We start from the raw sequence: 13,305 nt of genomic DNA on the forward strand, positions 1-13,305 counted from the left end.
TTTATTTTTTTTATTTTTTAGCTTGCCTAGTAATTGGTGTTAGGCGCTATCACCATCCTTTGGGTGGGATTTTGGTTCGCAATTTGGTATCAGAGCACTAGGTTAGTAGAGTCTTGATGATCGGTACGGAGACGTCTGTGCTTATCTTCTAGAGGCTTTAAGGTCTTTATTGTGCGACTTTTTTCTGTCCTAAAGTTTGAATCTTTCTTTTCTTATTCTCTCACAGATGGTGAGGACATGTACTTCATCTGAAGCTGATAAGGAGCCGGAGCCCTAGATCGCAGCCACTACCAGAGGTAGGGGCCCGGGCACGGGAAGGGGCAGATCTCAGCCTAGAGCACATACAGCGGCACCTACAGTCTAGCCTCAGCTAGCTCCATATGGTGAGATTCCTTCTTTGGTTGAGCCAGTAGGACCGGCTTAGGTCCCAGAGTCATTCATTGCTACCCCAGTGCTTCAGGATGCCTTGGTCCGCATAGTGGGCTTAATGGAGAGTATGGCACAGGTCAGTGTATTTCATATAGCACCCGTTGCTTCTTAAGGCGGGGGAAGAGTTCAGACTCCTGATACTCACACCCTAGAGCATATGGCCCATGGTTATCAGACCCCAAGAGTTCTACCAGTTAGGGCAGTCTAGCCTATTGTTGCCATACAACCTGAGATTAGGCTCGCGATGTCAGCTGATACACTTAAGAGGTTGGATAGGTTCGCGAAGTTGTTTCCTCCTTACTTCAGTGGTGAACCTTTGAAGGATGCCCAAGAGTTCTTGGACCATTGCCATGAGATTTTGCGCAATCTGGGACTAGTTGAGTCCAATGGAGTTGACTTCATGTCTTTCGGATGCATGGTTCAGCCAAGAGGTGGTGAATGGTTTATGAGCTGGGCACGCCAGCAGGATCCCCTCCTTTTACTTCGGCTCAGTTGTCACAATTATTCCTGGAGAAATTCATTCCACTCACTCAGAGAGATATGCTACGTAGCCAGTTTGAGCGTCCTTAGCAGGGTAACATGATAGTCACCCAGTATGATACTAGATTTGTTGATTTGTCTTGTCATGCAGCTATCTTGATTCCTATTGAGAGGGAGAAGGTACGGAGGTTCAAAGAGGGTATTATCTATTGTATTAGATTTAAAATGGATGGATGGGCTGAGACTGAGTCTTCTTTCACTCAGGTAGTGGAAATTGCCAGGACGATTGGGCATATTAAAGGCCAGGTGAGAGAGACCACTTCCGATAAGAGGCCCCGTCATTTTGGAGGTTTTAGTGGTGCCTCATTTGGAGGCAGGGGTTCCCTTGGTAGAGGCCATTCTATCAGGCGGGTTCAGTCAACACTCCAGGTTACATGGTATATCAGGCAACCATAGTTCTTATCAACCTCGTTTCGAGCAGCTATCATTAAGTACACCTCTAGCTTCCATTAGTGCACCTCTAATACAAAGTTACCATGGTGGTTATACGGGTCGTTAGGGACAGTTTCAGGTACAACAACAATGTCAGTAGAGGAGTTGCTATATGTGTGGGGATTTGAGGTAGGTCGCGAGGTTTGCCCAAGGTCGTAGAGCAGTATGTCATAGTAGGGTGCTCATGCCATGATTCTGGTATCAGTTTCTGCACCACTCCCTCAGCTAGTTAGGGGCAGGGGTTAGCCAGCTAGGGGTGGAGGCCAGCCAGCTAGAGGTGGAGGTCCCTCGCAATTCACTTGATATACTTATTTCTAGGTCCACACCAGTTGAGGATTCTATATTAGTAAATTGGGTGTACCAGTTTTGTATTGTTACTATTAATGGTTTTGATATTATAGTTGATCTCTTGTTGGATATAGTGGGATTAGAGGTTATTCTTGGCATGGATTGGTTGTCTTTGTATCATGCTATCTTGGATTGTCACACTAAGACTGTGACTTTAGCTATGTCGGGGTTGCCTAGACTAGAGTGGAGAGGGACCCTTGGTCATTCCACTAGTAGGGTGATTATATTTTTTAAGGCTCAATGTATGGTTGAGAAGGGATATTTAGCATATTTGGCTCATACTCGACATTCTAGTGCAGAGGTTTCTTCTATAGATTCAGTGCTGGTGGTGAGAGAGTTCCCAGAGTTATTTTTGGTGGATTTATCGGGCATGCCACCCGACAAGGATATTGACTTTTGCATTGAGATGTTTTCGGATACTAAACCTATTTCTTTCCAATCATATTTTATGGCTCTATCTGAGTTGAAGGAATTGAATGAGCAATTTCAGTATTCTCTTGATAAGGGGTTCATTAGACCGAGTGTCTCTACTTGGGATATGCTAATATTATTTGTAAATAAGAAGGATTGATCTATGAGGATGTGCATTGACTATCGACAATTGAACAAGGTTACCATCAAGAACAAGTATACATTGCCTAGAATCCATGATTTGTTTGATCAGCTTTGGCTACCATCAGATGAAGATTAGGGCATCGGATGTCCGTAAGACAGCTTTTGGGACTCGCTATGGCCATTACGAGTTCTTGGTGATGTCATTTGGTTTGGCTAATGCTCTAAAAACCTTCATGGATTTGATGAACCGAGATATTTGGATTCCTTTGTGATTGTATTCATTGATAATATTCTAGTTTACTCTCGCAGTAGAGAGGATCATGAATAGTACATGCAGATTGTACTTCAGGCTTTGCAGGATCGTCAGCTTTATGCCAAATTTTTGAAGCGTGTGTTCTGGTTTGACTCAGTTGCATTCTTGGGTCATGTTATGTCTTGTGATGATATCAAGGTTGATCGTAAGAAGATTGAGGCAGTTCAGAATTGATCTAGACCCAGTTTAGCTACAAAGATTCGGAGTTTCTTGGGTTTGGCGAGCTACTATCGTCAGTTTGTGGAGGGGTTTCATCTATTGCAGCCCCATTGACCAATTTCACTCATAAGGGTGCTCATTTAAGATGGTCTGATGAGTGTGAGGAGAGCTTTCAGTGTTGATGTTCCTACAGCTGCAGTGTTGATGTTCCCATAGGTTTGGGGCTTTATACTATATATTGTGATGCTTTGTGTATTAGACTTGGCACAGTGTTGATGCAGGATGGTAGGGTGATTGCCTACACATCTTGTCAATTAAAAATCCATGAGATGAACTATCCCGTGCATGATTTGGAGTAGGCAGCTATGGATGTTCAGGCCTTGGCTAACAGATTCGTAAGGTTGGATATTTTCGATCCTAGTAGAGTTCTTGCTTGTGTTGTTACGCACTCATCTTTGTTGGATCGCATCAAGGATCGCTAGTTTGATGACCCTCAGTTGTTGGTGTTGAAAAACACGCACAATAGGGTGGTGCTAAGAAGGTTGTGATTGGAGATGATGGTGTTATGCGGCATCAGGGTTGGATTTGTGTTCCTAATATTGATGGTTTGAGAGAGTTGATTCTTGAAGAGGGTCATAGATCGTGGTATTCTATTCATCCTGGTGTCACGAAGATGTATCATGACTTGAAATAGCATTAATGGTGGAGGAAGATGGAGAAAGACATTATTAGGCATGTCTCACAGTTCTTGAATTGCCAATAGATGATGTATGAACATCAAAAACTAGGTGGTTTGATTTAGAGGTTGGTGATACCAGAATGGAAGTTTGAGTGCATTACTCTGGACTTTGTGCTAAGCTTATCACGTACTTTTAGGAAGTATGATATTGTTTGGGTCATTGTGGACAATTGACCAAGTCAGTGCATTTTATTTCAGTGATGACTTCCTATACTTCAAGGCGGTTGGCTTAGATATATATTAGAGAGATATTTTGATTGCACGGTGTGCCTATTTCTATCATCTCAAGCCATTTCACTTCACGCTTTTGGAGAGTTCTTCAGCGTGAGTTGGACACGCAGGTAGAGCTTAGTACCCCATTTTATCTGCAGATGGATAGCCAATCCGAGCGGACTATTCAAATCCTTGAGGATATATTGAGGGCCCGTGTCATTGATTTTGGAGTCTAGTGGGACCAGTTTCTACCATTGGTGGAGTTTTCCTACAAGAACAGCTACGAGTCCAGCATTCAGATGGCACTGTTTGAGGCCTTATATGATAGGCGGTGTCGTTCTCTTATTGGTTATTTTGAGCCCGGTGGGGCTAGGATGTTGGGCATATATTTGGTTCATGATGCTTTGGAGAAGGTGAAGTTGATTCAGGATCGCCTTCGGACAACGCAGAGTAGGCAGAAAAGTTATGCACACAAGAAGGTTTGTGATGTGGCGTATATGGAGGGCGAGAAGATACTTTTAAAAGTTTTGCCTATGAAGGGCGTGATGAAATTTGGGAAGAAGGGAAAGTTGAGTCCGAGGTTTATTGACCCATTTGAGATCTTAGAGAGAGTTGGGGAGGTTGCTTATAGGCTTGCATTACCTCCCAGCCTTGTGGGGGTACATCCAGTATTTTATGTTTTTATGCTTCGGAAGTATCATGAAGATAAGTCGTATGTTTTGGATTTAAACATGGTGCAGCTTGATAAGGATTTGACTAATGAAGAAGAGTCGGTAGCTATTCTAGATCGGCAGGTTCGTAAGTTGAGATTGAAGGATGTTTCTTCTGTGGAAGCTTTGGAAAGGTCAGCCGACGGAGGAGGCTACCTGGGAGTCCAAGTCCGATATGAGAAGTAGATATTCACATCTTTTTTCCAATTTAGGTACATTTCTATGTCCGTTAAAGGACGAATGTTTCTTCTGGAGGTGGAGAATGTAATGATTTGATAGGTTGCTTTGAGTTCTAGCTTGTTTTTTCGTTCTTCTAGACTTTGAATAACCTAATTTGATGATTTATGACTTGTGTGTATCGTGCATTTTGAATTCCAAAAAGTTTATATGTGATTTTTCAAAAAAGACTTGATTTTTTAACTTAAAAGTTTTTAGAGTAGACCAAGGTCAACAATCTTGATAAACGACCCAGATAGATACTTTGACGATTCTGATAGGTTCGTATGATAATTTTGGACTTGTAAGCATGTTTGGTTGGGTTTCCAGGTGACCCGAGGCCGTTTTGGCACTTATTTGGTTGGGTTTCCAGGTTGCTTTGAGTTCTAGCTTGTTTTTTCGTTCTTCTAGACTTTGAATAACCTAATTTGATGATTTATGACTTGTGTGTATCGTGCATTTTGAATTCCAAAAAGTTTATATGTGATTTTTCAAAAAAGGCTTGATTTTTTAACTTAAAAGTTTTTAGAGTAGACCAAGGTCAACAATCTTGATAAACGACCCAGATAGATACTTTGACGATTCTGATAGGTTCGTATGATAATTTTGGACTTGTAAGCATGTTTGGTTGGGTTTCCAGGTGACCCGAGGCCGTTTTGGTACTTATTGTGAATAGTTGAAAGTTTGAAGTTATGAACTTTGAATCTTTGAAATTGATGTATAATTCTTCATTTTAGATGTTATATAAATGATTTTAGCTAGCGATCAAGTTCGTCTGATGTTATTATACTTGTTTGGTGGTTTAGAGTGGGCACCGGGTGCTCGGGTGAGTTTCATATTGGTTTTGATAGATTTCCATGAGTTGGGCATTACTGGTGCTGCAGACATCACATTTGCGATGGCCTGTTCACAAATGCCAGCCTCTCATTTTTGAGTGTTAGATCGCATTTGCAATACTGAGGGGAGGGGGATTTGAGAAGCTTCGCGATGGTCCTGTCGTTTCATTTGCGAGGTACTTGACGCTTTTGTGACATCCGCAATTGCGATACATAGGTCACAATTGTAAGGTTTGAGACTCAGAGGCTGATTCACATTTGTGACTAGCTGTTAGCTTTTGCGAACATCGCAATTACGAATAAGATATCGCAATTGCAACATCTACAGTTAGGATAAATTTAGAATTTGAGGATTTAGCTTATTTTATTCCATCTTTGAGACCTAGATTACACTTAGAGGAGATTTTGGAGAATATTTTCTTTCCAACTTCATAGGTTAGTAACTTTAGCTTGTTTTGATCAATTTTCATTACTTTTCATAAATTTATATCCCTAAATCTAAGATTTCATAGAGTAGAAATAAGATTTGGGTAGAAATATTAGATTTTGTATTTTTGAGATTTAGACCTCGATTTGAGGTCGGATCTTGAAACAAATCACATATTTGGACACAGGGGAAAATGGGTAATAGGATTTGGTCTTAATTTTGAATTTCGACCATGTGGGCCTAAATTAACTTTTTGCTGACTTTTTCAAATATGTCAAAGATCAAACATTTTTTATACTAGGGTAGTTTCTAAAGCTTGTTTTGACTTATTTGAGTATTAATTGGCTAGATTCGAGTGGTTTGGAGGCTTATGCTAAAGGATAAGTGATGTTGGATAGTTGTTTGTGTCAAAAAAAGGTAAGTGTCTTAGTTAACCTTTATTTAAAAGAATTAGGATGCAATTATGTCTAATTATTATGTGTTACTATGTTGGGAGCGGCGTATATGCAAGCTGACGAGTGTAAGAGTTACTATGGGTTGAGCATGCAGGTAGAACTAGTTATTTACATCTTGTTACTTCATATATTATGTCTATCACGCTTTAAATAGAATGTAAGACTCTTTTGACTATTTTCATTCATGTTAGTAGCCGTGTTGAGCTTGTTGTGATATTGGGTAGTACGTCTATTGAAATATTGATTTGTCTATTGGTGCAAAGTGATGATTATTTCCTATATGACAAGCTATGTTCAGTCACTCTTCTAGATATTGTTTGTGCAACCTTGCTTGGCACTTCTTTACATGTTTATGCTTGGTGAGAAAGAGTGAGTTGCACGAAAGGTGTTTCCATACTAATGAGGAAGAGTGATTGTGCATAAAGAGTGATTCTGCGCTTGTGAGAAAGAGTATTAAAGCACGAAGGGTGATACCGTTCCATTTGTGTGGTATCTTGTGTTTCTTATATTGTTGTATAGACTGAGGACTTGGCTATGTTGTCTCATGATTATTTTTGAAGGGCTTGTTTGGAGTTGCTTGTGGAAGCATAAACTGTTGTTTACCTTAGTTGTTTCTTTCATTTCTATATCTTCCTGCCTTTTATACTTGTTATCTCTCTCTTGTTATTTATATTATCATCTTACTTGCAATTTTACTTGTCATCATATTATTATATTTGTCATTATTTTCTTATTACTTAACTGCATAGGTTTATATGTAGGTATCTTGTCTTAGCCTCGTCACTACCTCAACAGGGTTAGGCTCGATTCTTATGGAGTACATTGGGTCAGTTGGACTCACACTACACTTTTGCACTTCTTGTGCAGATTTTGGTGTTGGTCCTAGTGGTACCCAGAGGACGAACTAGCGTGGTGGTTGAGGAGAACTGAGGTAGTGCTGCACTCTCATTCGTAGGCCTTGGAGTAAGCTATCTCATAGTCCTATTACAATTTATTTGTTTCGAACAGTGTATTGTTTATTCAAAACTTTGTATTTAGTTATTCGGTATACGCGCTCATGTACTCAGTGACTCTAGTTTTATGAGGTGTTAAATGGTCATTGGCTTTAGACTTGATATATATTTTTCTTAATTTTATCTTTGACTTATGATATCATGTCATTTTACGTCTTTACGTTGCCTTTATTTTTTTGTTATTTGTTGGCTGCCTAGTAAGTAGTGTTAGGCATCATCAAAGCCCTTTGATTGGTATTTTAGATCGTGATACATGATATATTATTTATGCTTAACCTATAAAGAGCCAAATGATGATTATATTGGTACTAGATAGGTGGCGCCCGCGCTGTGCACGGGCATATATGCCTGACTTGTCTGTTTCAATAGACCTTTTAAAAGGTGTTTCAACATAATAACTGAGACGGCAAAGATGGTCTCACTCTTTGAGATATAGGTACTTCTCAAACTATTTCCTGAATGCACGGGCTATGTGAAAAAAGAACAAATCTCAAATGACATGCAATAACAAGCAACAACATCAACAGCAACAATATACCTAGTATTATCCCACACCGTGGGGTCTAGGGAGGGTAGTGTGTACGCAGACCTTACCCCTACCTTGTGAGGATAGATAGACTGTTTTCAATAGACCCTCGGCTCAGGAAAGTATAAGCACCACAATAATGAAAATATAGACAAGAAGGGACAGTACCAAAAAGCCATATAAAAACAGAATAAAAACAACAAGACAATAAGGTGATCAACAATGAAAGAAAATAACGGTTAGTCATAAATGCGTCAATACTACTGTTATGACCACTCTAGACTACCTACTCTACTACTCTAATCCTCGACCTCCATACCTTCCTATCAAGGGTCATGTCCTCGATTAGCTGAAGTTACGCCATATCTTGCCTAATCACCTCTCCCTATCTCTTCTTAGGCCTACCACTACCTCTTCGAAGGCCCTCTAATTCAACCTCTCACACCTCCTCACCGGGGTGTCTGTGCTCCTCCTCCTCACATGAATAAACCACATAAACCGCGCTTCCCGCATCTTGTCGTTAATAGGGGCCACATCTACCTTGTCGCAAATAACCTCATTTCTAATTCTATCTAACCTGGTGTACCCTCACATCCATCTCAACATCCTCATCTCTACTACCTTCATCTTCTGCACATGAGCGATCTTGACTGGCCAATACTCAGTCCCATACATTACGAAAAAAAATATTTAGCGACGGAATATAGCGACAAACGATATTCCGTAGCTAAATAATGACAGATTAGTGACATATTTTATAGTTTGTCGCCAAATAAGCTACAAAAGAATTCATATCAAATATAGCGACGCATTAGCGACAAAAACTTATATTCGTCGCTAAAGATTGGCGGTAAATATTAGCGCCTTTATTTTACCTACAAAATTAGCGACGAAAGTGGGGAGGCAAAAATTATTAAAAATTAGCGACGGATATAACGTCAAAAAAATTTGTCGCTACATTCATTTTACTTATCAACACATTCCAAAGTTAGTTGCGACAAAACTTTCCGTCGCTAGTTTCCTAAAAATAAAATTTTTCTAGTTATTATTAGCGACAGAAATTATGTCCCTCTATTGCCGTTGCTAAAATTTTCGTCCTAAAAATAAAATTTTCCTTGTTAAAAGACATTCCAAAAATTTAGGGCACAAACACACCCACTTTCTCTCCTCTCTATCAGACTCTCACTTGCACTCCTCTTGAACAACGTGAGTTTTTTTCTTCAAATACATAAAATTGGACGTGAATCTAAGGCTCATATGCAATGGAAAACAAAAATATCAGATAGTGAATAGAAGAAAACTTTCAAAATGGCAAAGTTTTTGCTGCAGAATTCTGAAATTGCCAAGAAATTCGAAGTAGTGTGCGTTCCTGATCCTCGTTCTTCCCTTTATGTTTGCTGCTCCGCAAGATTCTCAAATGAAAGCCCTCATTTTTACTATTTTTTCATTTTGTCTGCACCATTATTCTTATCTTTGGTCAGGTAAAGTTTCTCTTTTTTTTCTTTATCTTTATATAATTATGTTGAGCAATTTTTGATATGGTAATTTTTGTTTGACTGATGCGTTGATTTTAGGGATTGTATGTCCTTGTAGCAATAATAGTTAGATTAAAATTTTTCTAGTTATAAAGATTCCCTAATTTGCCTTCAAAAGATGAATCGTTCTTTTGTACTGGTGAATGAGTCTCAATGGAGCAGAATTATGTGAATGATTCATATAGGTCCCTTACTAATTTGGAATGGAGGAATAGTTAATTTCCTGTATGAAGTTTTTCAAGTTCTAATTTCTGTCAGCAAGTACTTCCAAGCTATTTCAGAAAGCATTATGTGAATTAAGAAGGATTAAGCTTTTCGTATAACTCTATTTAAAATAGGGTCTTTTCCATAGAGGGGTTCATGGTTGATGAGAAGACTTGAGGAAACTTTGCCTTAATCAGTTTTGAGGGATAATCATGTGTTGTATATCAGGAGATATAAAAGTTTGTATACACAAATGTCTACTAAGTGCTGAGCATCTTGATAATAATTCTGCTCCATTAAGTAGTTAAAATGTTAGATAATTAATCAACAGTGAGAAGAATGTCATCAATAGTCAGTTGCGGAGTTACCATTCAGATTTGTTTTGATGTGTTGCTATGGCATATTTGGTTGCTGTTGACAGGGGTGCATATCTTAGTTTGGGAATTTTTATTAGGGGTTTACCCATTCATGCTTCAATGGCGTGCTGATACACATTTACTCGAGTCTCTTCCAAGTTTGATTTTGTATCTGAAATTAATATACTTTATCTCATAAGCATGATGAGAATGCAGTTTTTTTGGATCTTCCTTCAAGATTTTCTAGTGGATGTGACGGATTTATTCTTTGAAGTTCTTTGCTGGCTATCTCGACAGTATTTCTACAATGAGTACTAGCTATATGAGTTGCTTTCTTTCCAAATTTAACTGGAGATGAATTAGAACTTGTGAAGAACTTATGATAATGTGGAAGGATGAATACCTAACATAGATCTAAATAAAAATATGAAGAGTACTGTAATTTGCTTATTTTTTTGGTGAATGAAGGGTGTATTCCTTACTCTAAGAATATTGAGCAATATTTTGAGTTTGTAGATCTATAGTCTTAGTTTGCCTTTTAAATTTCTTCCATTCTCATTTGCATCTAATCTAAATAATAGAGTTTCCAGTTATGAACTATGTGATTTGAAACTTTTTTTTTTGGTAATTAAATTTTTTATTAATCACCAAGAATGGAATTTACAAAGCAAAGCTGAACTAACACAGTCAGCTATCTAAAGACAAGAACTAGTATAACTAAAGAACCCTATCTATACAGTAAAGAAAACTCATTTATCAATCTACATTGTACTAAAAACTCCAAGATTGCACCAAACTTCTAATCCTTGGGGAAGCTCTAACATTACAGAGATAAGCAATGTTTCTAGCAATATTGTCTACTTCCTTACTGACTCCTTCAAATACTCTTTTGTTTCTTTCTATCCACACAGCATAACTGACTTCTGCATAAATCGTTTTAAAGGCTTGAGCTGATTGTGATCTGCCCTTAGCACTCTTTAAAGCCCATTGGATTTGCTGCTCCCATGTAGTTGCTGAGAAGGGATGTCTCTTCATCTATACCAGTAATCTATTCCACAAAGCTTTAGTAAATCTACAACTTCCATATAGGTGATCTCTTGATTCATGTTTAGTTTGACAGAGAGAACACAAGAGATCTACCTGGACACCCCAATTATTAAGCCTATCTGCAGTAAGTAATTTCCCATGCAACCTTAACCACATTATGAATTTTGTCTTGGGCTTTGCCTCATTCTTGAATATTAGACTTTTCCAGTAGACTCTAGGAGCATCTCCTAACAGCTGGAAATAGATTTGTCTAATATAGCACTTACCTTCTTTAAATGTGATGCTAATCCGGTCCAATGTACTCCTTGCTTCAAAAATCTTCCTGACCATCCAACTAGCTTGTTGTGGTATAGTTATATCTTCTAGCTGATATCTTTTTATATAATAGGTATGTATCCGCTTGATCCAAATCTTGTCTTTCTTATGGGCTAGATCCCAACAAGTTTTTGCAATAGCAACTTTATTCCACAAATGCAAGTTAACAAGGTTGAGTCCTCCTATAGATTTAGGAGTGCAAACTTTGTTCCATGCCACCAGTGCTCTTCTAGTAATTGTGGTAGTTCCAGGAAGATGTAGCTTCTACAATAAGAATCTATGATCTTCACCACCTTGGCAGGTGAAAGGAATAATTGCGACCAGTAAGCTTGAATACCAAACAGGACAGGTTTGACTAATTGTACTCTTCCTACATAGGCAAGTCTTTTTGCAGTCCAAGAAGAAATCTTTGCAATAATCTTAGCAATGAGAGGTTGCCACTGTATTAATGAGAGTTTTTTCATTGATAGTGGAATGCCCAAATACTTGAATGGGCTTTCACGTTGTGAGTATCCCATTTGTTGTAGTATTTGTTTCCTATCATTCTGTTTGACCCCTCCAAAGTACACACAACTTTTCGCTAAATTTTCTTGAAGCCCAGATGCCATAGAAAACTTCAAGAAACATTGATTTAGAGCAACTATAGAGTGAAGGTCACCTCCGGCAAACATCAGCAGGTCATCTGCAAAACACATGTGAGTTATTCCTAAGCTACTTTTTTTAACTCAACATGTTCTTCCTTTTAGAAGGCATCTTGATTGTTTAAAGTCTACTTTTTTTAACTCAACTTGTTCTTCCTTTTAGAAGGCATCTTGATTGTCTTTAACTCTTTATTTTTTTTTCCTCATTTGTTCTTGGTTTTTGGTTATTTTTCCATTGTAACTTTCCACTGTTAATTTTCTAAAGTATGATTTTACCTAAACTTTGTTTGTAGCCACATTTTAGAGGTTTTGGCTATGTTAAAAGTCAATTGATGACAAACTGAATGTGGCTTTGTTTCAAAACTAATACACAGGTGTATGTTAAGGCTCTTTAAAGTTAGTTCCTACACAATATTCATGTCACGACCCAACTGGAAGGTCATGACTAGAACCCGGGCCTTACTTGCCGAGCACCAACGTACATTTTATCTAACCTTCCTTATTATCTTTAAGGGCCGACAAGACCAATATAAATGGTAGACATGGATCTTGAACATCCAACAATGAAAGATAATGTCATGAACATACGTAACATGGGACGACAAGACTGTCAAGAAACTATATATAAGGTACGAGCTACCATGGTGCCATGAAAGACTATACAACAAAAATCAGCTGACAAGACATTCCAAACCATACATGAGTCGACACCTGTCTATGAGCCTCTAAAAGAACATAAGTGCTACAACATTGCCGGAACAGGGCCCCGACATACCCATAATGTCTATAACAAAAATGCATACCAAGACCACGGCAAGTCCGGAGAAGGGATCTTGCCAATAATCGCTGAACCGGATAGCCTACAGTGATGGGGGAGCTGCATCTACCCGTCTATCAGGACCTGCAGCACAACATGCAGCGTCCACAAATAAAAAGGACGTCAGTACGAATAAAGTACTGAGTATGTAAGGCAGGAAAGTATAAGTAAGAACAATAATGTAAACAGTGATAGGGAATATACAACCTGTGACATCTGGGTACATCTGAGGGATACTGATATGAAATACATGATACATACATATATATATATACATAAACTTTTAAAACATATGCCTTTGTGGGCATCATCATCATCATATCGTACCCGGCCATAATAGGCTCGGTAAAACGTACCCGGCCATCATAGGGCTCGGTAGAATCGTACCCGGCCATGTGGAGCTCGGTAAAACCCAACTGATCAGTGGTTGCACAATAGGTGCCATACCCGGCCGACTATAGCGCGGCTCGGTAGAGTAA

The 13,305-nt window shown here is 38.8% G+C and overlaps 2 protein-coding genes across 2 annotated transcripts; one reads left to right on the top strand and one right to left on the bottom strand.

Moving 5' to 3' along the window:
- The first annotated feature begins 4,027 nt into the window (after positions 1-4,027).
- On the top strand, positions 4,028-4,624 carry LOC138909817 (uncharacterized). Its single transcript, XM_070201034.1, has one exon. The coding sequence runs from the start codon at positions 4,028-4,030 to the stop codon at positions 4,622-4,624; it is 597 nt and encodes a 198-aa protein (XP_070057135.1).
- A 6,153-nt stretch (positions 4,625-10,777) lies between these two features.
- Positions 10,778-12,063, bottom strand: LOC138909818 (uncharacterized). The gene is made up of 3 exons (XM_070201035.1): positions 11,734-12,063; positions 11,147-11,632; positions 10,778-11,041 (listed from the first exon to the last, which is right to left on the bottom strand). The coding sequence occupies exons 1-3, from the start codon at positions 12,061-12,063 to the stop codon at positions 10,778-10,780; spliced, it is 1,080 nt and encodes a 359-aa protein (XP_070057136.1).
- Between the last annotated feature and the right edge of the window lie 1,242 nt (positions 12,064-13,305).

Source organism: Nicotiana tomentosiformis, chromosome 4 (assembly GCF_000390325.3).
Source record: "Nicotiana tomentosiformis chromosome 4, ASM39032v3, whole genome shotgun sequence".
In the NCBI taxonomy this organism is placed as follows: Eukaryota; Viridiplantae; Streptophyta; class Magnoliopsida; order Solanales; family Solanaceae; genus Nicotiana; species Nicotiana tomentosiformis.

Excerpts from the sequence above, each read along its gene's own strand:
- LOC138909818 (XM_070201035.1), bottom strand. The coding sequence starts at position 12,063 with ATGTGTTTTGCAGATGACCTGCTGATGTTTGCCGGAGGTGACCTTCAC. Across the intron at positions 11,633-11,733 it reads GACTTGCCTATGTAGGAAGA|AAGCTACATCTTCCTGGAAC; the intron begins GTACAATTAGTC and ends TTCTTATTGTAG. Across the intron at positions 11,042-11,146 it reads TTAATAATTGGGGTGTCCAG|ATGAAGAGACATCCCTTCTC; the intron begins GTAGATCTCTTG and ends TTACTGGTATAG.
- LOC138909817 (XM_070201034.1), top strand. The coding sequence starts at position 4,028 with ATGGCACTGTTTGAGGCCTTATATGATAGGCGGTGTCGTTCTCTTATT.